Genomic DNA, 24,254 nt, shown 5'->3' on the forward strand with positions numbered 1-24,254 from the left:
GGAGGATATGCTTTATAAAGAGTGCCTGCCAATATCCGAAATTTTCCAGTTTTGAGGAGAAAGAACTTGCTCTACCCAGAAGCACCCAATCTTTACAAAAGACCAATTTGCCTCGCAATTCAAAGAATTTATTTAAAGACACTGGGAAAAATAATTACTACTTCAAATCTTAATTTGCCTAAAAGCAAACACCAAAAGTCTAATTATAGCTTCCCACAAATGAGAACAGCCCCACCATCACACGTGCCTAAATAAGCCCCTGCTCTCCGACTGTGTGGCGCCAGGCACCCCCAAACTCAGACGAGCACACTAAGCAACAAAAAAGGCGGCTTTTGCCCCAGGAAAAGAAAAACTATTATTAATAAATTTCAACATCTAGAAACACAGCAGAACTCCTCTGTTAAACAACATCTGGAGAGCCAGCCCTGTCTCCTGTGGATTTTCTGGAGCACACTGAACACCTTTTGCACAGCACCAGCTCCTGAAACCCTACATGTTCAATGATGCAACGAGGACATCCAACTTCAGCAGATCCCTGCTCTTAGCACCATATGCTTGGTCACATTTTAGTGGCATCTCCAAGGGGGGTTTCAGCTTTAATTTGGTGCTCTGTTTCCTTTGGGAGAAAAAGAAGGATAAGAAAAAGAACTCTTTCCCCATCTCTGACTTTGCTATCTTACTTGTTCAACACAGACATGCACAATGGGCTGCGGCTCCCACAAAGAGCTGGGCTGTTCTGTGCTATGGCCTTAGGCCTCTATTAAAAACAATTTAATTCACACAAGCCCTGTGAGGACTGACAAGCCCAACTGCTGCTGCTTGCAGAGCACTGGCGTGCTCCATTTTGTTCAGTGATTGCTTTGGGTTTTGCAGGAGTCAACATTTCTCCCATTTTAAAAAGTCCTGAATTTTATGTGCTGGACGGACCACTGCCTTGCAGAGCACAGGAACACGAGTGGGGACGCTCTGGGGCCTGGCTGCTGTAACATGTGGGGCTGAAAAGGGAGCAGAGGTATGCTGGCCATGCTCAGTGGGCCCTTCTGCCTGTACATCAGAATATGAGCAGGAACATCCCAGCCTTTAGCATTTGTTCACAGACTTATTGTCCATGAATGCATTTAATCCCTTATTAAAGCTGTTGATTCTGACCTCTCCACAACCTCCTGTGACACAAACTTCCAGGAGTTCACCCCATGCTGTGAGAAGCATTAGTGTCCTTCACCCATTTTAAACCCATCTATTTCTTGCTATTTCCACTGATAGACCCCAGGAGCTGGTAAACAACAGCTCAGCTGAGGCATTGCCTTCCTGATGGGAACTTTGATCCCATCCTTCTCTCCTAACAAAGCAGCCCCAAGCTTTCCAGACTCTCCTCACCAGGCAGCTGGTTTACCCCTTCATGACTTGAGCTGCCCTTCTCTGGATGCACCACTGTGTCCTTGCTAAGCAGAGGCCAGAACTGCACACAGCACTGTGACACGGGTGCACCAACACTTTATGTAACAGCAAAGTGACATCAACCAAATCCCTGCTTCTTAACACCCTTCCTTATGATGCCCAACGTTGCTGGTGCTCTGGCAGCCCCCACACTGTGAGCTGATGATTTCAGAGAACTGTCAGCTGCGACTCAGATCCTTCCTGAGCGGCAGCTGTCGGGTCAGAGCATTGTGATGTTTCAGGGACAGACAGGAGCAGAGGGGCCTGGACAGGAAAGCAGTTTGTGACTGACGGCGCTTTCACATCAGCCTCAGACAGTTTTGAACCCAGTGAGGTACCAACACCCTCTCACACTTATTTTGGAAGGGCAAAATTTAGCCCCGTGAAGGGTCTTTTCTGCATCCCCGGCCATGTCACAGCCTTTCTGCAAGGGAAATCATCTCTAACACAAACAGCAGAAGCTGCTCAGCACCAGACAACATCCCCAGCCCCACAATCGAGACATACGTGCAATTTTTCTTTTAGCAGCAAACTTTGTTCGATCCAGCTGCTTTGTTCTCTTCTTTTGCAAGCCACTCTCTTCCTTTGACTCCTGCTGCAATGGAAAAGAACATGGTGACTGCATGCAATATGTAAGAAATACTACCAGCCCCCTCCCCCCAACTACTCAGGCACAAACACTGGTTCAAGAACAAGCATCTATTTGTGTGAAATTTGAATTTCAAACGTAATTCAAACACATTCTGTAACTATTAAAAGCTGTGTGATAAGCATAACGAGCAAAAAGAGTTACAGACTGACATAAACAGAGAAGTAGGAGAGACAATAGACTTCATGCCAGTCACCACCATGCACTGCACCTGCTACTCATGATTTTAGAGAGAATTTGTTTGGCCTTGCTAAAGCATTGATATTTGTAAGCACTCAAAAGAGAAAAACAGAACCTTTTTATAACTGAGCATCACACACCTGCAAAGCCAGGACTGTTTCCTGCCCTGCAGCTTCTAGTACTATGCCCAGGCAATTTCAGGTGATCCAAACTAGAATCCCTAGCCATTTTTGGAGACCCACACCAATGCACCTCGAGGGCAGGAGGGCCAGCTGTACTTCCCCCTCATGCTATTTTCTCATTGTATTCATAGAATCAAAGAATGGTTTGAGTTGGAAGAGACTTTAAAGATCATCTCATTTCAACTCTGCCATGGGCAAGGACATCTTCCACGAGATCAGGGTGCTCAGAGCCCCATCCAATCTGACCTTGAACACTTTGAGGGGCATCCATATCTTCTACAGCCAGTATTGCCACAAGTATTTCATTTTTGAAACTTGAATACTTGAGAAACTTGTAGTCTCGAGGCTCCCTGGAACAATAATCCCACGAACAACTTAAATGTGTGCTGCTTTAAGCACAAGGACTGCAGCACAAATGGGCACAGGCTTAAATGACACAAATTTCTTCAAGTTGCTGTCCTAACAGCTTAGGCAAGGGCACACACATTACCCAAGGCTGGCATTGGACCCCTTCCAATTTGTCTCTCTAAATCAGGTAGGATTAGAATCAAATCCAGTGTTTCAGGCAGAGACCCACGCCTGGCCAGGATGGGCTTTGCACTGCTCCCTCTGTAGCTACATTGAGTTTTGCTGCCCGTGAGACACATCTGCCTCATTCCACCTCCTGTGCCAAGAGGAGGGTTCAAGGAGGGGCACATGGCTTGGGCTGCTTTAACACAAACAGATACAGTGATTATTTTCAAGTGTCATGCATTTCTTTTGTCCTTTGCCCATGTTTCTGAACCTATGAAGTCCTTCAGACTGCACATCTGTGCTGAGTTCTGTTGAAGACATCTCTGGTTTTAGTGTTATCTGTAGATTTTATTAACCTATATACACCACTTGCTCCCTCTTACAGATCATTAATGAGGATGTTAAAAGACACACAGACCTAATATTGATCCTCTTGGCCTCAGCTTTACATCTCCCTCAGATGAGCCTCTCCTTTGTTCATCAGCAGCTCTTAGTGACAGTCTTTTAGCAGGATTCCAATCCAGGAATGTTGCTATCTAGACCAAATTAAATTATTTATCCAACTAAGATTTTGCAAGACATACTATTAGGTGGTTTCCTGAAACCTTAATACATTACAGCTTTTACATGCCCTAAACCATTCCTCACTTCCACTGACTTAAGAATCACCTCACAACACAGCAGCAATCATGCTTGGCAAGTCCACACACACTCATGCTTGAGCCTAAGGGTTTTTTCCGTGAGTGATTCCTTCTCTTCCCCACGCAGACTGATTTAGATACCCCCTTTCCAAGATCTGCTACTGTGTCTCCAAAAGGCTGCTTCACATCCAGAGTCTCTCTTCCTAGGAGATGGATCCCAAGCTCCTGCTCAGGAGGTGAAATCCTCTCTCTTCTAGGGCCCTGGCATAGTGCCCCTCTCCACAGTTTTCCATAAACCATGGGATCTCCCACCCCAAACTGCCCTGCCTTGGTCTGCAGCAACAGCCCCATGCTGACCTCAAGGGCTGCTCACACCTCAGGGGACAGGGAACAGTCCATGGGATCGCACCAGGATTATACACTGGAGGAGGTTCAGCAATAGCTCTCCTGCCCTCCCCCAAAACCCTGCCTAACAATGCTAAACCCAGCCCAGCTTAAAACAGGGGCAATTTAATCCTAACAGGCTCTGTAAATCCCCAGCTCTTCTCTCTAGGCATCAATCTTCCCCTCATCACTCCTGCACTTGCTGGAAGGTCAACCCTGACACTCTCATCTGCAGCTCTTTTCCAGGGCACGGATGTGATTTATGAGCACACCAAACTTTCCACGGCTGTGAGTGCCTGCTCTGTGCACAGAGACACACTTACAACACACACCACGGGACAACGTGGGGCTCAAACACCTCCAGGGCTTCCAAGGGGAACCGAGCGCCCGGCGCCGGACGCGCTGCCCGGATCCACGGCACAGCCAAGTACGTGCCTTAGTTCCCTGTGCTGGTCCTGAAGAATCCCGACATTTACATCAGTGGCAGGAGCAAAATTATTGCAGGACACGTGTTGTATGAAGCTCATACATTCGAGAAAGATGTTTAAATTGCTCAGCAGCGTTCTACTGAACAGCCACGGTACAGTGAACCGCTGAAGCAAATCCAATTAATCCTGATGGGCCAAAATATATACACACATCTCAATTCCAAGAATTCTTAAATCTTCTTTATTTTTAAACCCAGAAAATAAAGCATACCTTTTAATTAGGATTTATGGCTGTTTGTACCTCTGCTGGGAGAGAGCCCTGCAGGCCCCAGAGTGCTCTGCATAAATGCAGGCGGGGATGGTAGAAACAGAAGGGGCCAAGAAAATTCAGAGAAGACAACAGGGCTTGCTCCTCCTGACCCAACCTTTTAATGCTCATCTATCTACAAGGATAATAGGAACTCAAGGGGCCTCTCAACCAACTGCCTTTCTAATAAGATCACTAGTCCAAAAATAATCTTAATCAATTAAAATATTCCCAAACTGCAGCCAATACTCTTAGTTACAAGGTCATCTCCAACACACATATCTTCCAAGGGAAACTAATTATTATAGTGGAGGCAAGGTAGGAACTGCACACCTCTGCTCAGTGCCAGCAAGGAGAGCATCCTTCCTCCTTTGCTGTCAATTCAAGGCATAATGGTCAGAAGGAACCCAAATTCTCTTCCTGTGTGTCAGGCTCTGCACTTTAATTTATTATGCTCTCTTATGAGCAATTTCACTGTCAGCATTGTACACAGATGAAGAAATAGACAGGTTTCCAAAGTCTTCCACACATTTAGTGGAAGGCAGCCACTATTCTTCCTTGTTTTTGTAACCTGCTTGGTTTCACCAGACAGCAGGAAATCAAATTCCCATTTTAAAAATGCTTTTGCACATACTTAAGAGAACTTGAATCTGCCAGCAGAAAAAGATACAGCTCCACTCATTTCTAAAAGCCCATAAATGGAAGCCAGTAGCCAGCATCCCACATCCTGCTCCCTCAAATCCACATGATAAACCACAGAAATCAGCTTCTCCTGACTCAGGGGAGAAAAGGCTACAGCAGAATGTCTCCACCCCTAGCAGTGCAGACTGCAAAGTCAAAAGGTCTGGGTAATTTTACTGCTCAACAGCAGTTGGGACCGTCTAACAATAGGGCACAGCCAAACAGCACACATCCTGCATGGGAAATATGCAGATGAAAACCAGACTAATTTATTTTTAAAAGCCAATTAGATGTTGGAATTACCATGTTTGGCTCTTGCCAAGGCTGCTGCTGAAATTAATATCACACCCTACTTTATTAGTCTCTGACTTCAGAATCTGTTTCAGCTTTGCTCTTTCAGCTCATTAGAACAAACCTGCTGGAAGTGGAGATGAACAACAAGACACAATGGGGCTCATGCCAGGATATGCAGTTCCTGACACAGGGAGAGAGGACTCTGTAGGAAAAAGGCTTTTACTGGGCTGTGAGGAGCCTGGATTCAGATCAATCTGATTTTCAACAAGTGAGCTCAGCAGAGCCATGAGGCCTCCTCCAGAACCAACTCACATTGCATTCTCCTCTGGGAGATGGAGGCACTGGGTGCCTTGGCACCAGCAGAGCCCATGGAGACAGCAGGGCACTGCAGCAATACTCCCTTGTGGCTCTGCTTCGCTCTGATGGTCAGTGGTGTGAGGTGGCATCCTGGGATTAAGCTATTTTTATTCCTAGTAGCTGGTGCAGTGCTGTTTTGGATTTAGTACAAGAATAATGTTGATGGCACACCAATGGTTTAGCTGGTGCCAAGCAGCGCTTACTCTAAATCAAGGACTTTTCAGTTTCCTGTGCTCTGACAGTGAGCAGGTGCACAAGGAGCTGGGGGAACCGGGCAAAGGGATATTCCACAGCACAGAACCTCATCCCCAGAGTATAAACAGGGGGGAACTGGCTGGGACACACTGATTGCTGCCCAGGGACTGGATGGGCACTGGCCAGTGGGTGGTGAGCAACTGCATGGTGGCACTGCTTTCTCTTGGGTTTTACTCATAGAATCATGGAAAAGTTTGGGTTAGAAGGGACCTTAAAGCTTTTCTCATTCCAACCCTCCTGTCCTGGGCACTTGCTACAAGACCAGGTTGCTCACTGCCTGGCCTTGAACACTGCCAGGGATAAGGCATCCACAGCCTCTCTGGGCATCCTGTTCTAGTGCTGCAACCCTCACTGTAAAGAATTTCTTCCATATATCTAACCTCAATTTCTCCCCTTTCAATTTGAACCCATTCCTCCTTGTCCTATCACTACAGTTCCTGATGAAAAGCAGTTCCTCTCGCCCTTCTTTTCATTGCAATTATTCTTGATATTATCATTAGGATTATTAATAGTATTATTATATTTTATCTTGTTTCAATTATGAGCTGTTCTTATCTCAACCCACGAGATTTTTTTCCCCACGATTCTCTTCCTTACCATGGGGTGGGAATGAGCAAGCAGCTGCCTGCTACTTAGCTGCTGGATAGGATTCAACTATGACAGGTGGGCACTGCCATCCTGGCTGTGACATTTCCAGTGCCATCTTTTCCACAGCAAGATGTCCCTCAGGCCATGCGTAGTCCTGAGGTGAGTGTCCACTGTCACAGACAATGGAAACAGGATAGGGCAGTGGCTGGGTATTAGCCAATGCCTAAACACACCTCCCTCTGCACCACAGCCAAAATCTGATCTGAACATCAACACATGCTGCTGATTACCCCGACTGTGAGTATCTCCAAACACAGGAACACTCAGGCAAAGGGATGTTCCACACTGAAGGGAAGACAGGCCATGCAGAAATAGATGGCACCATCACCCTCGAGTCTTGTCATATGTTCCCCGAGGGCTGGCAGAGCTGATGGATCTGGCAGAAAGAGCTTGTAAGACTTGATGCCAACTTTATAAATGTAGGCAGGTACTCTCAAAGCCCCCAAAGGATCTATCCAGGCAAAAGACCCTTCCAAAAGGTCCCAGACCAGATCAGCAGCATGTGAGGATCAACTGCACTAAAGGCTGCAGATCAGTCTAACAGGTCAGCACAACTTTTGGGCTGTGCTCAGAGCTCATGCTTGGCCAGGCCCTGTGCTGAGGAACAATCACCTTGAAGACCTGGTTTCAGGGGTCAAACTAACAGCCCAATGCAAGCATGAGGTTCAGGAGACCAGGAACTGTCATGCTCAGAGAGAGCATTGTTGGGCACTACTTGAAATACTGTGTATTTGTGAATGAACATCCATCTTCTGGCACAGGCAACCAATTCCCTGTGGGATTAAACAGCCAAGGGAGATGGGAACCACTCTACTCATTCAGTATGTCTGCATTTTCAGAGACACAGTCTGCACAAAGAAGGTCATCTCCTCTGGTTTCCACAGAGCCAAAGAGACTGTTCTTATTTTGTCTGACCCTTTCCAAAAAAAGAGAAGTGTTCCCCGAATCCAGGATTATATATAGCAGAGATCAGAAAGCCTCACGTCCAGAAAACTTTTTTCTGATGCAGCTCTGCAGATGCCACAGCATAGACATGAGCAAAGAAAGGGAACTTGGCAAAATAACATGGATGAGCTTGATAATCCAGCATGACTGAAAAATTCCTGGGAGAGGCAGTCTGCCAAAGATCATCAAAAGTGAGAAGCTGGAGGGTTTCCAGGTGCAGCTGCTACAAGATCTGCTGGTCTGGAAGCAGAACTAGGGACTTGTTCTATAGATACCTGCCAAGAGACTGCCAAGGAAGAAAGCCATCGAATCAATGATGCCCAAATTGTCCTTGTAGCTTTTGATTCATAAGGAACCATGTCCTAACAAATGCAAGATTAATTGAGAATATATTGTTCTCTAAAATTGCTATTGATCTGAGCTTCCCACACCTCTTTTTGAACACACAACAAGGTCTTACCAGTGCAAGAACAACAGTTACAACGTCCAAAACTGAAATTCACCTTGATGTACACAGAAGAGCTGAGACAGTTACAGAAGGCAGACAGTTATTTTTTTTTGAGATCCCAAGTAAATCAGTTTTGCGTTTGATTTTGCAGAAAACAACACGACAGGAGACTGTGACACTGGATCTGGAAGCTGATGACTCACAGAAAGAGACTGAACTGAATAAATCCACTCATTCAACTGACTGAACTGTTGTCACTTAAACAGAACCTAATTGGCTCTTTAACGGCCTCTCTGAGCATATCCTTTTCTGTAATATGACCGATTATGCCATCAGAATTTATTGTTTATAGACAAACTTACAGAACAGTGAGGGAGCCTAACCTTTTTATAGATGTGTTTTAAGAGACGTTTGTTTCCTCTTTTTCAGATACGTGCACATTGAGATGAATAATTGCAGACAATAACAGGTCCTGATCTTTTATGTACTGCAGCAGCTCTTATAGCTGCTGATTTCTTTTTTCCTTATAGGTTTCACAATAAAGGCCAGTGATGCAGCAGACATCTGAAGTTAACTTAGCATATTGCAGAGCTAAGGGTTTAACCCCACTGAACTATTACTGCCATATGTTCCATTTCTTTCAGGGAATTTCCCAATGGGAAAGAACTCAGACAATGTGAAGAAAAAACATCCAATATTGTTTGCCCTACAGCTTCTTACTGTTTATTTCTAGTGATTTTCTCCTCCTCACATGATAATCGCCTTATTGGAGAGCAGCACACTGCAGATGTGGGAGCAAAAGGGACCTGATTTAAGATCTACAGCTTGAGAGTGAACTGAAATGCTTTTGAAAATGGTGGAATTACAAAAAGCAGCTTAGGATCCCCAGTCATCAGCAAGACAGAGCAAAGCCATAAGAGTCGCACATAAAAAAACCTGATTGTAGTAATTTCCTCTCGTGTACCTCGCTCAGTCAGGCACAGGTTCTGAGGGCTCTGGGCTTCCCCCAGGCAGGAGTTCCCGTGCTCACGCCATTGCCATGTAACCAACACAGACATTTCAATCTCAAGGGTAACGCTGATGTGCATAAGCCGACGCTGGGGATCAGGGATCTGAGCCTTGATGCCTTAGCCAGGCACTCCCATACCACATTCACCTTTACACCCTTTGGAACTGGGTTACAAACTCAGGCTCCTGTAATTCAGAATCAGTTTACCAGACATTGCCTGTCTCTGAGCTACTCACAAGCCTGAGTTCTGAATCATTTTCTTATCTGTTTGCACATAATACAGAATCAGGTTGCTAAGGTTTAGCTGGAAATCAATCAAATAAAAATTATGAAAAAAAAGATTTGTAAAGGGATTGAGGAAAGGTTACTTTTAAATTACATTTCAGATTCAGTTCTGAGAGGATTTGGTTATCAAATCCCAGACTCATAACTCACCCTCACGAAGCACACCATTCATTTCCTAGTCAAATAGGATTTGATTCATCTCATATGTAAGAAAAGGAATGGCACAAGACCCTCTGTGCACAGCCTGACCCCAGCACGACAGCGAGGGCTGCTCTGGCACTGTCCTGCAGCAGCAGGGCCCAGCCCAGGCTCTGGGTACCCCAAACCCATCACTGACCTCTCCATCACTGTCGGATATAACAATAAACGCATCCACAAAACTGCGCTTCTTCTTGGCATTGGCTGGGTTCCTCTTCTCTTCCTCCTCTTCCTCCCCATCCTGACCTCGAGACTCCAGGCCCTCTGCAGGCTTCTTCCTCCTCGGCATCCTTCACTCTGAAACAGAGGGAAAGATTAAAAGCCATTTGTTTACTTCTGATTTAGATTTCCCCTAACACTTTTTTTTTTTTGCTATTTTTAGGCAAAATACCCCAGGCACTGAAACCTTATTACAAAGCGTGGTGGATTTAGTGTTACTGGGAGCCACATGCACCAGTCACCACTCATCTAGTTAAGAACACTTTATTACAGCTGATTGCTAAAAAGGGGTTTCAGGGGAACAGCAACACAGACCAAAGCCACTCTGAATGCCTTGTTCCAAAACAATGAGGCTTTCCTCTAAAAGCCCATCAGCAAACTCCTTCACAGCATCACTTCACAGCAGGTCTCCCACCCTCCAACACAACCTCCCCTCCTCAGCCCCACACCTTGACCAAAACAAACCGGGCTGTGGCAGTGGATCAAGCTGACATTTGCACACCAGACCAAGAAGCCACCACAGCACAGCCCTTTGTCAGCTTTTGTATTCGACAAAACCAGGGGGAAAGGCATTGTGCATTCATCGATGCTGTCCTGCCGTCTGCACAGCTCAGTGCATGGCTGCTCCAGCTCTACAGACAGGGAAAACACAGGCAATGGCAGCAGGCAGGCTGGAAACAAGACAACAGGTTTATCTGGCTGTATGGATTTCTCAATGAGCAGCAGCCTCCGGAAGAACTCCATCCAGACATGCCCAAACCATCCGTATTAACGAAGGCACTTAAAGAGCAGCGAGCAACCTGCTGAGTGTTATTAGTGCAAACCTGAGTGCATGGAACAACTGAGAGCAGGTGCCCACACAATGCAAACTGGTACTTCAGCATCCCTTCCCTTGGCAGCCCACAGACTGATGGAGAGGGATGCACAGCAAGCATTAGCTGCCTGGATCCAAAAGAGCTCAGAGGAGAGGATTGAGAAGAGGTCTCAGGAAAGGAAAGCAGCAGGATGGCACAGAGTTAAATCACCCTTTCCTGCCTATATTTGCTGTTTGCCTGGTAGCTCAACAATAACATTCAGTGCTTCTTGAACTGTGATGTAAAAGAGCCTTACAAAAGCAGGCTGAGCATGACCAGCTCTGCTGAAGTTCAATTAAACATGTGCAGACAGAGGTTGAACAACAAGCCCCTCGTTCCACATCAGGGAACAGCAGAGCTGGAAATGCAAGTTAAGTTGGCCAGTTCCCAGACCAGTGTCCTTCCACAGAATCACTCTGCCTTCCTTCAAGATCACTGAAATAGCTCAGATGTGTGTGGAGATCTAAAATAAGAGTAAGAGAAGATGCAACATAAACCCTACATCACCCAGGATAGAGCCAAACCTTTCTCTGTAACACCACAAAATTGCAAACAGTCACTGCATAGAGAAACACTAAGGGAGGCCAAAATCCCCATCAGCGCCGAGAACAGCAGTGCATTGCTCCATCTACAGTCCGAGCAGCAAGGTGAGGAATAACCACGCTCCCTCCCCACGATCTGCAGACTTCCTTCTGCAAATACATGCACACACACGCCCAGAGACAAAAGGTGATTATCCTGGTGAGTCATGATTTGCACCAAAGGTTTGCTGAGCCCTCTGAAAGCAGAATGTTGCACAAATGGGCAGTCACGGCGCCAAAGTGACTGCAAGGACCTCTGCAGTCCTCCAGCGTTTGTCTGTTGAGGAATCACAGAATGGTTTGGGTTGAAAGGGATGTTAAAGGTCATCTCATTCCAAACCCCTGCCATGGGCAGGGACAGCTTCCACTATCCCAGCTTGCTCCAAGCCCTGTCCAACCTGGCCTTGGATGCTTCCAGGGATGGGGAAGCCACAGCTTCTCTGGGCAACTTCTGCCAGTGTCTCACAGCTCTCACAGGGAGCAGGAATTTCTTCCTAATATCTAATTTAATCCTGCTCTCTGTCAGTTTGGAGCCATTAAAGGAAGGGAAAATAAAAACAAGCACTGCTTTTGGTGAAGCACTGGCTCTTGAAAAACAAAGCTGTTCAGCTCCAGCTGAGCTGAGCTCCAGTGCTGTCGGAATATCCTCACTAAATGTTCTCCATTTTTTTCATCTTTTGCTCCAAATGGTCTCTTTGCCCTCCCTGCTCAGGGAGATGAGCCAAGCCTCACACCCAGCTGCTGTGAGCTGCCCCCACGAAGCACATCCCTGGTGGTGGAGAGTGTTCCCTTATCTTTGGAAAACCACTCACGCATATGCCATGAGGAGCACAGAAGGGCCCACACAGGGTCACTGAGGCTTTGGAGAGGCAGCCTATAAACCCTATTACCCTCACAACAAAAGCAACAAACAACTGCTGTGCTGCTTTTTTTTTTTAATCCACGCTGGTATCACCATCGCTCCTCTGACTCTGCGATACATCTTCTCCTCAGTGCTCTGTGCTAAATAAGAGATCACTGAGAAATATCAGCTGAAGTTATGATGAGTCACCTACCTTCAACATTTAAAGGAGAGAAAAGAGGAGATGTAAGAGATGTAACCACACAACTCCCACAACACTTCTGAAAACGAAGGGACTTGTGGCAAAGAGAGTCTCTGAAAATGTAACTAAGGGAACAAGACAAGTAAGAGATCACTCGTAGCTGTGCTAGTCTGAGGCTGTGAGTAGGAGAGCAGTAATAGCTTTTATTAGACAAGCTAGTGTAGCTAAGGGAAGACAACACGCATCAGAGCACAGACCTCCTCTTCAGGAAGCGAAGTTGAGCATATTTTGCTTTTAGCACTCTTGGAAAGGATAGTTGTGAGTGCCTGAGGGGAAGATACCTGCTTTCAGACCCAGCAAAAAAAAGAAAGGCCGGAGACTGAATTATCTAAAATTACCTTTGCAGTCCACTTTGCAGACTCATTTTGCAGTTATCCGGATTTTTTTTCCGACTCTGAATTTAAGAGAATTTCTTTGTAAATGCTCTGACAGCAAAGGTGACCTCCTGACAAGGAACTCGCACATGCCATGCTTCTCCAGTCACATTTTTAGGGATATCCTTGAAGATCCCCCAACTTGTGATTATTTGTCATTTTCCCTCTCATCTATCATTTTGATGAATCAGAAAGCAATTACCGACAGAATAATTCTAAATCTTGACACTGCAGCTACAGACCTGCCAAGCTGTGACAGCTTGAAAAATGCTCGAAAAAACCAAGCCAAAAAAAAAATGAATGACTCTCATCCCCGGATGAGTTCCTGAGTGGTTGGAAACACAGGCTGTCGCTTTGTAAACAACTCCCCCCACCTCGGGAAGCAGAGGCACGACGCTCCCCGGGTCAGCACCACGGCAGCACCACACGCTTCCATGGAAATATCATCCCCAGACCCTCGGCTCGACCCAGCACGCAGAGCCCAGCTGATGCTCCGTGAGCAGGACACGAGGGCTGGCAGCGCCCCGGGGAGAGAGAAATTGTTTACGGGATTGATCCGTTTACAGAGCCGGCTCTGCACAGAGGGGACACGGGCCCTGCAGAGGCCATGCATGGCCAGGCGCATCCTCAAAGGCTGCTGAGCTCTCGGGAGATGCTCCCTGCTCCAGTGCCCTCGAGTCCAGCCCGCAGCATCTCCCTCCTCCAAGGGCAGGGGAGGAAAACCTTTTATCCCCCTCTGCATGGAGGGAAAGCGACCCTCGCCCCAGAACCCACCGACGGTCTTTTCCCAACCCGCTGCCTTGGGGCACTACATGGAAATTTACAAGGATGGGGTCAGGGATATTCGACAAGCTGGAGAGAAGCATGGGGGGTCCCAGGCGGGATAGGGGTGAGCTCTGGGAAGGGCATCAGCCACAGGTGGGCAAACCTAAGGGAAGGGAGCGTGGAGGGGCTGCCCCGGGAAAAGGGGAGGGAGCCAGGCCTGGCAAGAGGAACAGGAGAGGCAGGAGCACCTCGATCTCAGGGGATGCGGCCAAGGCAGAGCTCCGGTTTTCGGGTCCTCTTCCCAGGGGACGGTGCAGAAGGAGTTCCAGGGTATCCCCAAGCACAGCACCTGGGTCCCCTCCAGGCAAGAGACAGAGGAGGTGCCCCTAGAGGGAGACGGGAGGTGTCCCTTCCCCAGGGGACAGTGCTGGGGGCCAGTCCCGGGCCGCCGGGGACAGGGACCGGAGGTCATACCCGGGGGAGGTCAGCCCGGGGGCAGAGGCCGGAGAATGGCCCCGGGCAGGGGAAGGGGTTTCCCTCGCAGCCTCGGGAGCCCGGCAGCTAGCCCGGGGCCCACCCGCCGCGGGGCAGCGGCATGCCCCGCAGGGCACAAGGTACTCACCGGGCCCGGGCCTCCCCGTTGCCCGCGGCCTCCCCGCCTGGTCTCCCGCACCGGCCCCGGTCGGCGGGTCCCGCACCCGCGCTCAAGTTGGCGGCGGAGGCCTCATTGCCCTCACCCAAGATGGCGGCGGCGCCTTCGCTGCGTTTCACGTGGTCATCGGGGTGCTGAAGCGGGCAGCGCCATGTCCGTGGCTGGCAAGCAGCGGGCCCGGACGCATCGTTCTGAGGTGCTGGTGGTCTCGCCGTTTTCTCAGCCTGGACACCGCTTCGTCAGAAGAAGGATGCGCTGCGTCGCTTAAACACCCACAACAACGAGCCGCCACGGGGCTGCCGCAATACACCTGTGCCCACAACCAACATGTCCGCCGCCGCCTCCCTTGGAGGGTGCGGTGCTCTCGCGGGAGACCGCCCCGCCGTTGCTAGGCGCGGAGGGGGCGCGCGGGCGGCTTCTCGCGAGAACAGCGTGAGGCGGCGACGGCGGCCATGGCGGACGGGGCCGGTAGCAACGGGGACGCTGCGGGGCCGCTGGTGGGCAAAGAGGCGGGTGAGGCGGCGGCATCGGGAGCGGGCGGGTGGTCGGGCCCCACGAGGTGCCCTCTAGCCCGGTTTGATCCCGCGAGGTGCGGGCACCTCGAGCAGGGACGGCCCGCAGCTCGCGGGGTCCCACCGGGCCGCTGACGCCCCCGTTTTGTGTCCCACCCCTCTCACCACACAGTGGAGCGGCTGATCCGGGAGAACGGACACATTTTCACCGAGGCGCAGTGCAAGGTGTGCAGCGCCCTGCTCATCTCCGAGTCACAGCGGCTGGCTCACTACCAGGTAGGGAAGGGGGAGCCCCCCGCCTCCGCCCCAGCCCAGCCCCGGGCTCGGCGAGGCACCGAGCGGGGGTTTCTCTGCTTTCTCCAGAGCAAGAAACACGCCAACAAGGTGAGACGGTACCTGTCCATCCACGGCGGGGAGGAGGGTGCCCACGGGAAGAAGATGAAGCTGGAGGTGAAGCAGGTGAGAGGAGACGTGATCAATGTCTATAAGTAATGTCTACAATGTCTTAAAATCTAGAGGGTAAGTCCTGTGAAGAGCAGCTGAGGGAGCTGGGGTTGTTTAGTCTGGAGAAAGGAGGATCAGGGCAGACCATATTGCTTCCTACAACTCTCAGGAGGCTGTATCCAGGTGGGGTTCAGCCTCTTCTCCTGGGAAACCAGCAATAGGACAAGAGGAAATGGTCTCAAGTTGTGCCAGAGGAGGTTCAGGTTCGGTATCAGGAGGAGTTTCTTCACTGAAAGGGTTGTCAGGTATTGGAAGGAAGGTGGTGGAGTCACCGTCCCTGGAGGTGTTTGAGAAATGTCTGGACATGGCACTCAAGTGCTCTGGTCTCGTTGACAAGGTCACGATCAGAGGTTGAGCTTGATGACCTTGGAGGTCTTTTCCAGCCTTAATGATTGTCTCATTCTGTGAATTGTCTGAAGGGAGGGTGTCAGAGGATAAACCAGACTCTGCTCAGGGGTGCCCAGCAACAGGGTGAGAGGCAACAGGCAGAAACTGATGCCCAGGAAGTTTCACCTGAACATGAAGAACTTCTTACCTGTGCAGTGACCGAGCACTGGAAGATTGCCCAGAGAAGGTGTAGAGTCTCCCTTACTGGGGATATTTCAGAAATGTGGGGTCTCCCTTACTGGGGGTATTCCAGAACCATTTGGATAGACTCCTGTGCCAAGTGCTCTGAGGTGACCTTGCTTGAGCAGGGAGGTTGGACCAGATGAGCCACTGTGGTCCTTTCCAGCCTGATCCATCCTTGTGTTCTGTGAGTGCAGGATCCACCAGGGCTAAATACAGCTCTGAGGGACCTGCAGAGCTAAAGACAGTTGCACAGTCTTGCAAGTGAACGAGGAAAATGCTCTCAGAAGGGGCTTTGTGAGAACTGAGAAGCTCAGTGGCAGGTGTTTCACCAGGCCTTGTCCCAGTTCCTGCTGCCCTCCCTGCTCAGACAGCCTTTTTGAGCCTGTGCTCCCCGTTTAAACAAATGTGTGCTCCTCTTTTTGATAGTCTTGCTTGAAATGACAGAGAAAGAACAGGAGCAACAGCTTATCTGGAGCATCATTGCATACACACAGAGCACATTGGCTTCACCATCCACAGGAATTCTCTTCCCAGAGCACTCTTTATTTTACTTAATTTAGGTTCCCTCAGCTGGTAGCTGGAGCCTGTTGGTCAGTAAAGGCCCCACGTTCCATTCAGCCATCTGTCTGCCCCGTGACTCCCTTGGGGAATGGATTCTACTTTTATGATTGCTTCAGCTGTAATCCCTAGCGCTGGCATTTGCAGGGAGCTGGGGGATAACAGCAGATGCCTTTGCACATAGTGTCAGGCTGAGAACTGCCTGCTGCTCCCTCCTCAGCTGGTGTTGTGTTGCAGATGACCCAGCTGATAGTGATGTTTGTGCTGCTCAGTTCACACCTTGCAGGGGACAAGGCTGCACGGTCCAATTTTGGCAGCCATACGCTTAACTTTGTCCTTAACCCAAACAGGCCAGGGCTGCCCCTCTGCCTGGAGTGTTTGCCAACAGGTTAAAAACAGTAATCTGGTGTAAAAACACTCTCCAGGGAGGGAGAAGGGTGATGCTGCATCATGGAAGTTCTACCTGGTCACACTTCATCAACTTAACACCCGAATGTCTTCAATGATCTTTTTTTAGACCCCCAGACCATAGTGTTTCTCCTCAAAACCAAGAGGCTGGATGGAATGACCTGCAGAGGTCCTTCCCAGCCTCAGCAACTCAGTGGTTCTCTGTGCACAGGACAGCAAGCAGGAAGGCAGCAATGGGGAGGACAGGAACAAGTGTTGTCCCATCTGCAACATGACCTTCTCCTCTCCGGCCGTGGCAACATCTCACTACTTGGGCAAGACTCATGCCAAGAATATGAAGCAGCAGGCCCCCAAAGCAGAAGGTATGAGTGTCTGCAGCATTTTCATGTTGTCCCAAAGGGCCGTTGAGATGCCTGTTGAATCCCAAGTGTGAGCTCTTGTAAGAGTGTGTGCTCTTTGCCATGAAATAGAGTAAGTCAGCAGTGCACCTCCAGAGACCCGGCCATTCCAGCCTGCTCAGTGGGCTGGCATTGGCAAGAGGCTGTGTGGGGTTTTTTTTTGCTTTGTTTGGGGGAAGTGCAGCTGGCAGCAGCCACTGTACCCATCCCTGTATGCAGGGACCAGACATGTAATGTTAAGATGTAGAAATTCCTGTCACAGGGTATAATCCCCATTAACTATTACAGAGACTGAGGTGACTGATGAAACTCTGATATGGCAAATTCCCCAGGGCTGCTCAGCTACAATAATGTGGCCTCTGAGATTCACAGACTTGGCAGCTGCAGATTGCTGGGGAGTGGGAGAATACAGCTGGGGACACATCAGTATGTGCTTATTCTGACCTTGTCTGCCCCCACACAACTGCCTGTTTCATCCCTTTGCTAGCAGCCAGAAAGGCCTGGTGGGTGGGGAGTGACACTCTCTGTCCAGGGCAGGTAGGGGTAGCCATGGGCCAGGGGCCTGCAGCTGGTCAGGACAGAAGGAAAACACAGCCATTGAGTGCACCTGCGGATGGTAGCTTGTACTAATTCCAAGCTGGGGACTTGTGAGTCACCCAGACACCTGACTCCTGAGATCTTCCACGCAGAAACTGTCTGTCCCAGCATGTCTTCATGACTTTGCTAAAATTTCTGCACAGCAAAGCCTCCTCCGGGATCTTCTTGTTCTTTGGATCCCTTGCTTTTGGGTATGATAGGAGCCTGCAGGAAGATGTTCACTGAGCAGTCTGGTGTGTGCCTTTGGTGAGAGGAGCTCTCCGATCCCTAGCAGATTACTCAGTCTGCTGTTTGGCACTCTGGAGTGAGAGGGTGCAGGTTTCTCCACCACACAGAAGAGCTGCTTCCCTGTATGGATTCACTGTGTCAGACCTAGTCCCATTTATGCTGTGTCTCAGGCAAGACTCCTTATGAATTCAGGATCAAGTCCTGTGGCTGCATGGTGCTTCCAAAATCCTTTCCAGAATGCCTTCGCTGTGCAAGGGCTTGTGCCTATGTTCTGTCTGGGAGATGATAACAGCAGGTGGAAGCTCATTCATACTCAGTGTTTCTTGAATATAGTCATGCTTATGTTAAGGAGAAATATGCAAATCTGTTGGATTTTTTAAACCCTGAAAGTTTTCCTGGCATACTCTCAGTTATGTTACCACATGTCTTTAAATTCTGCAGCATTAAGGGCAGAGGTAGCAAAATCATTAATTTATTGAGATATCTTACATTGGCTAGGTTTAGGGTTTAGATGTAGTGTGTTACTGGTTTTAATGTGGGTTTGGGGGAAATAAAGTAACTGGTTTTTACCTGTGAGTTCTGTGGCTGACCAGGAGTTTGGATTCACCCTACAGAAACGGTGCCCCCACAGAAACACCCTGCTCCCCTCCCCACCTCTACTGCATCTTCTAATGAAGAGAACAAGGACATTACTGACCCGGACAAGTTCTGTAGCCTCTGCCATGCCACTTTCAACAACCCCCTTATGGCAAAACAGCACTATGTAGGCAAGAAGCACAGAAAGCAGGAGACCAAACACAAGCTGATGGCGCACTACGGCCGAACCCCTGATGCACCAGCATCATCCTTCATGGGTGAGTTCTCAGCAGGGAGCTGGGAGGCTGATAACCAGCTGAAGAGCAGGGTGGGAGAGAAGCAGAATGTGTCTGACAGGCCTTTGGACAATAGAGTCTGTGTGGAGGGAGCAGGGGAGTATTGCTTGTGATGAGGAACTTGATTATACACCCTAAGATTGATTTGGTTGATGTTGTAACCCCCAGCAGCAGATGTTTTAGACCGTAGCTACTCGTGACAAGCTTTGGGTTGTGTTATGCGGTGGTGTTTAATCGGGGACGTGTCCTTTTTATTCTCTGTGCGGATAATCCAGGGATTTTGGCCAGTACTGTTTCTAGTTAGGTGATTGCATCCAAAATGGAAAGATAAAAGTGGCATTTGATGCTTAAAAGTCGTCTTTGAGGGGACTAGCCAGAGATGGAAGGAATAGGTTTAACTGCACCTGCTGCTTCAAAGCACATGAAAGCCAGAAAGATTTCTCCCTGAATGCCTTTCTGCCTCTGTGTGGGCACTTCCATCTGATGAACTAATGCAGCTCTCTCTGGAGCAAGCAGGAATGTGGAAAAAAAAAAAAAAAACCCAGAGCTATTAAGGAGGAACTTTAGGCAGACAGTTAAAACTCTTTTGGTTTATGATCTGCTGCTTATGAGCACTTGTACGTGATGAAAGCCCTCTGAGTCCAGTGAAAGCATTAGGCGCTCACAGAAAACTCCTTTGTTCCTCCCAGCAGCCTTCTGTTGGGCCAGGAAGTCTTAGTACCTGCTGGATACTTGAGGTAAATAATAAGCAGACAGATCATCTTAAAATCTTCATCAAGGGCTTCTTTCTCTGTCGTAAAAACCCACACAAGCAGAAGATTAATTATTCTAATTCTTTGCAGGCCACCTTTAGATACCGGTAGCACTTATGACAAATGAGGCTCAATTAGCCAAGTAATGTTCTCTCCCACATTGCATGGCCGTGTGGGAGATGGAAAAGGTGCTCAGTATCTCACGTTACCCATCTGCTCTGCACCTAATTAGTGGGGTCTGATGAATGGTTCCACTTGAGTGTGACTCAGGCACTGACAGGGCACGAGCCCCAGCCCAGGCAGGCTGGATAGGTGGGCAGTGCCGTTGCCTGGGTAGGTGGGCAGTGCCCTTGCCTGTGTGATTGATGGGTCCCAAGAAGTGCCAGCAGAACAGAAATGTGTACAGTCACATCTCCAGGGCACTTCAGCTCTTCAGGAAAGGTTTCAGAGCCTGGGCTATGAAACCTTCAGGAAAGGTTTCAGAGCTTCAGGGGCTTCTCAGATGAGAAGGGCTGCAGTCAGGGATGTTTTGTCCCGCTCTCTTTGCCTGTGTCTATGTGCCAACAGCCACAATTGTCCCTAAACTCTCTGCTGGGACCTGGCTTGCAGCAGATGAAGATGCATTCTTTGCAAATGCATCACTGAGCTGGTTGCCTGCTTAAAGTTCTATGGAAACGAGTGGTTTGGAGTTGAGGAGTGTAGTTTAGACAACTTTGTGCATGCACCTGTTGGATGGGTTTGTAACAGAGAAACCTTGACATTGATGGTGCAGGGAAGCAGACCTGAAGGCTGTATCAACTCCTCTGGCCTTTACTGCCCAGATCCAGCTCCATTTTGGGAGCCGAGTGTCCCACTGGATTCTGAAACACCTGAGGTGCAGCAGCCATGTGGCAAAGTGCAACATCCAGAGTTGAGCTTCCCAATGATTTACTGCTCTGCACACCTGGGGTCCATCTTCTCTTTCACCTTAAGGAAATGTTTTCCTTGTGAGAGTCCCAGCCAGAGCCCTTCCCCAGTGACCCCAAAATTCAAGAATGCTTATAATGTCTTGAGGACAACTGCCAGAATTTTTCCCTGTTAGAGACTCCTGTGCTGCCATACTTGCCTGTTTGGTATCTGTGACCTCATGAACTTTCAGTCCAGCTGGAGTTGTCATGTTACACAAAACCAATGATCCTGTTGAGTACCACTATTGTTGGAAACTTTTTTTTTCCTGGCAGTTAACTGATCCACTGACTGTAACCAAACTGCTTGAGGACAGAGCTTAATATCCTCAGTTGGCACCTCAGCAAGGCTTAGCAAAATGCTGCATTGTGGAGCTGGACAGTGGGTGTAATCTCCTCTGGCTGCCTTTTTTATTGAAATGTTACAAGGTTACAAATTCAGTATCCTTTATGTTCTGCTTTGAGATGTCCAGATGAGCAGAAGTAGGACTATGGGAGAGAAATGGAGTTGCAAAGGCAGTATAGCCTTTGGGGTTTGGGGTCCAAATCTGAAACTTTTACTATGCCTGATACTATGAACTGTTTGCAGGGAACTTGTGTGTGTTTTTTAGCGATGAACAAACCATGTTCTGATCAGGAAAGCCTTTTTTGGCTTAGTGATTCCCTTGCAATGACTGGCTGATACATGGTGGGTAGTGGGATTCTGTGATCTTCCTGCCTGATCAGATTGTTGACTGTTATTTGACTTTGTTTAGGGTTGTTTAATAAATCAGGTGACTGAGTATCTTGCTTGTTTCTAGCTCAGGTGGGGATTGGCTAGCTGTGTGTGCTAACATTGCTGTCTGTTTCAGCTGGGAAGGGCTACCCCTGCAGCACGTGTAACATAGTGCTGAACTCCATAGAGCAGTACCAAGCTCACATCAGTGGCTTCAAACACAAGAATCAGTAAGTAATGTTCTTGTCTGTGTGTTTCCAGCCTCGCTGTTCAAATCGATGGCCTAAATATAACCTAAAATGCAGTTTTGAGCACGTGTTTCCAGCTGACTTCCAAACAGAGCAGCAGGATCTGTGCAGGCTCTCTCTGTGTGTCCCGAGACTGCTCCAGGAGCTCCCTCTGCAGACAGCCCAGTCGTGCTGCCGAGGTGGAAATGCCTCCGGTGGCTTTTGGTTCCTAATAGTTCAGCTCAGCACAGACCTTTGCAGTGAACCTGACACCTATTAAACACAGTTTCTCTTAACAACTGAGATTTTAATTTAATTAAGGACTGGCTCAGTGGAGATCTGCTTGCAATTCTAATCTCCATTGGGATTGCTTGTTTTAAAATTTGGCATATAGTCAGCACGCTCCAGAAACCTGGACTGTATTCCTGAACTCACTCTTACAGCTGGCAAGTTAAATAATGGCACCCCCTGCATGTATTATTAATTGTAAAAAATTATGCTGCCAGACGATTAATACCAAGACTGCCAATCTTTAATTTAAGAGCCTTCACTAAAAGAGGCACAGTAATGAGCCTGGGTTGGTTAGAAAGCTTCTTAGAAGGAAGAGGTATTAGGAAATCCTACCTGAAGGGAGGGCAGGCTCCTAACCAAATTCCCCAGAAGGGACAGGAAGAAAACTGGCATCTCTTGTTGCCTGTCTATGGAATAACAGCCTCCTGGTCCCTCAGCTCTGGGGAGTACTTGATGGGAAGACATCTTTCATCCCAGGGAAGTTCCAGCTCTCGAACAGCACAACTAGATTAGTGAATAGGAAGAATCCCATTTTAGAGAGATAACATTGAGGATGTTCCCAACACACACACATTAATGTTCTCTTTAAGGACACTGTTGTTGGAGCTGTTGCAACCACACAACTCCCTTTCAGAATGCTGCTCTGGATTTAGCTGTGCAGTTCTGTTCCAGCTTCTGTAGCCTGCAGAGAGGCAGGATGCTTGCTTTGTAATGGGAACTCTTTAGCAGTCCTTGAGCTCTGCCACAGCTAATTCTGCCATGCTAAAGGTGTCTGTTTACACACAGGCACAGAGAGCAAGGATTCACTTGGAAGATTTTCTGGCAAGTTGTTGCCTTGGCTGCAGTGGGTTGTTGCTCTGCTGACAGCCTTGCCTGCTGAGCAGTGATTGCAGCTGGCACATTTCAGAGCATTTGTGACATTGTCTCCTTTTTTTCCTTTCTTGCTCCCTTCAACGTGCAGGATGCCAGGAGCAGTGCCGGTTGTCGGACAGTTCCCGCCACAACAGTATGTCCGGGAAGAGTCAACTGGCCCGGGAGGCTACAGTTACTTCAGCCAAGACCTCTAGAGCAAGTTGCAGCACTATTCTTGGAGTTGTTGGTGGCCCCAGAACGCACATCCTTTGCCAGCCCACAATGGTTTCATTATCCCTCTGGATAAGCAAAGCCCTACCCTCCTGTATACACCCGTTGAGCAGAACGGGGACTGAATCTGTCAGGAAAAGGATCCAGCTGGAAGAGACTTGCTAGACAGCAAATACTTCACTCCCTTAGAGTAGTTTTCATTGTGTAATTGTTTCCTGTGAAGGTGGGTGCGGTGTGAGAGGAAGTGTCTATCTGGTGTAAGGAGGGTTTGGCAGCAAGCTGGTAGTGGCACTTTCTCCCTGTCCCCTCTGGGGGGCTGCCTGTTCTGCTGCTGGACTGCTCTCAGAGGGATGCCAGCACCCATGGGCACACCCAGGATGACAGGAAGGGACCTGGAGCCTGGCTGTGGGACCAGAGCCACCCGCATGGCCGGGAAGCTGAGGATGGAGCATGGCCCTTGTCCCTAGGTGTGCCCCGGTGTTGGTGTGCTGTTAGCCCAACTCTGCTCCTCCCTGCCCTGGGCCATGGCTCTGGCTGCCTCGCCAGTCTGAACTCCATTGCCTTCTGGGCTGGCAGGCGTGAGACAGAGCATAGAGCCACCCAGCAGCCACATCCTCCACAGAAGCACCACAGTCCCCTGCCCAGGCCACAGCCAGCTCTGTGGAGCCTGTTGCTCCTCCAGCAGCACACCAGCAGGGTCCCTGCCTCAGCCGGGAGAAGCTCAGTCCTGGCCACAGCCCCAGCCACTGCCATCCCTCGTGGCCCCACAGGCTCCATTGAGTAAATCAAGTGCAGATGTGGAGTCAGGACCGGGTGCCTGCTTACAATTAGGGGCTGGGAAGATTGGGTGGCCCCATTCTTGCTTTGCAGTTCCTTGCCATGGCTGCTGCTTTACCAGGCTGAACCCCCAAATGTTGTGCAGGGGACAGGGCAAAGCTCTTCTGCTTTCTTGGCCACAGATCAGCACTATGGTGCCCAACCCAGCACATGGTATGTGCCATGTTCCCATGGGGAGCAGGACACGTTCTGGCCCCATGCACCTCGTTCCCTGTGCCAGCTGCAGCCACAGCACTCCCACACACAGCCAGGGCAGGAAGAGGTGGTAGGGCTGCAGCAGGACAGGGCATGACACTGCTCACCCTCCTGCCATATCACCCTCAACTTGTATGTTCCCCACTCAACCTTCATTGCCCAAATCTGTGGATG

At 49.0% G+C, this 24,254-nt stretch overlaps 2 protein-coding genes across 8 annotated transcripts in view; one reads left to right on the forward strand and one right to left on the reverse strand.

Moving 5' to 3' along the window:
- UIMC1 (ubiquitin interaction motif containing 1) overlaps positions 1-14,728 on the reverse strand; it is a 39,835-nt gene extending 25,107 nt beyond the window's left edge. For 4 of the 7 annotated variants that reach the window (XM_053991425.1, XM_053991429.1, XM_053991430.1 and 1 more), the window contains exons 1-3: positions 14,360-14,464; positions 9,981-10,138; positions 1,945-2,032 (exon numbers count right to left, since the gene is read on the reverse strand). In XM_053991425.1, coding sequence (XP_053847400.1) covers positions 1,945-2,032; positions 9,981-10,130 — 238 coding nt within the window. In that variant the 5' untranslated portion in view covers positions 10,131-10,138; positions 14,360-14,464. The other 3 variants (XM_053991426.1, XM_053991427.1, XM_053991428.1) reach the window with 3 other exon arrangements.
- A 71-nt stretch (positions 14,729-14,799) lies between these two features.
- On the forward strand, positions 14,800-23,241 carry ZNF346 (zinc finger protein 346). The gene is made up of 7 exons (XM_053991432.1): positions 14,800-14,902; positions 15,074-15,177; positions 15,265-15,360; positions 17,153-17,303; positions 18,779-19,018; positions 21,584-21,677; positions 22,927-23,241. Exons 1-7 carry the CDS (start codon positions 14,842-14,844, stop codon positions 23,030-23,032), a joined length of 852 nt encoding a protein of 283 aa, XP_053847407.1. The 5' UTR covers positions 14,800-14,841; the 3' UTR covers positions 23,033-23,241.
- Positions 23,242-24,254: the final 1,013 nt, after the last annotated feature.

The sequence above is a fragment of the Vidua macroura genome, chromosome 15 (genome assembly GCF_024509145.1).
Source record: "Vidua macroura isolate BioBank_ID:100142 chromosome 15, ASM2450914v1, whole genome shotgun sequence".
In the NCBI taxonomy this organism is placed as follows: domain Eukaryota; kingdom Metazoa; phylum Chordata; class Aves; order Passeriformes; family Viduidae; genus Vidua; species Vidua macroura.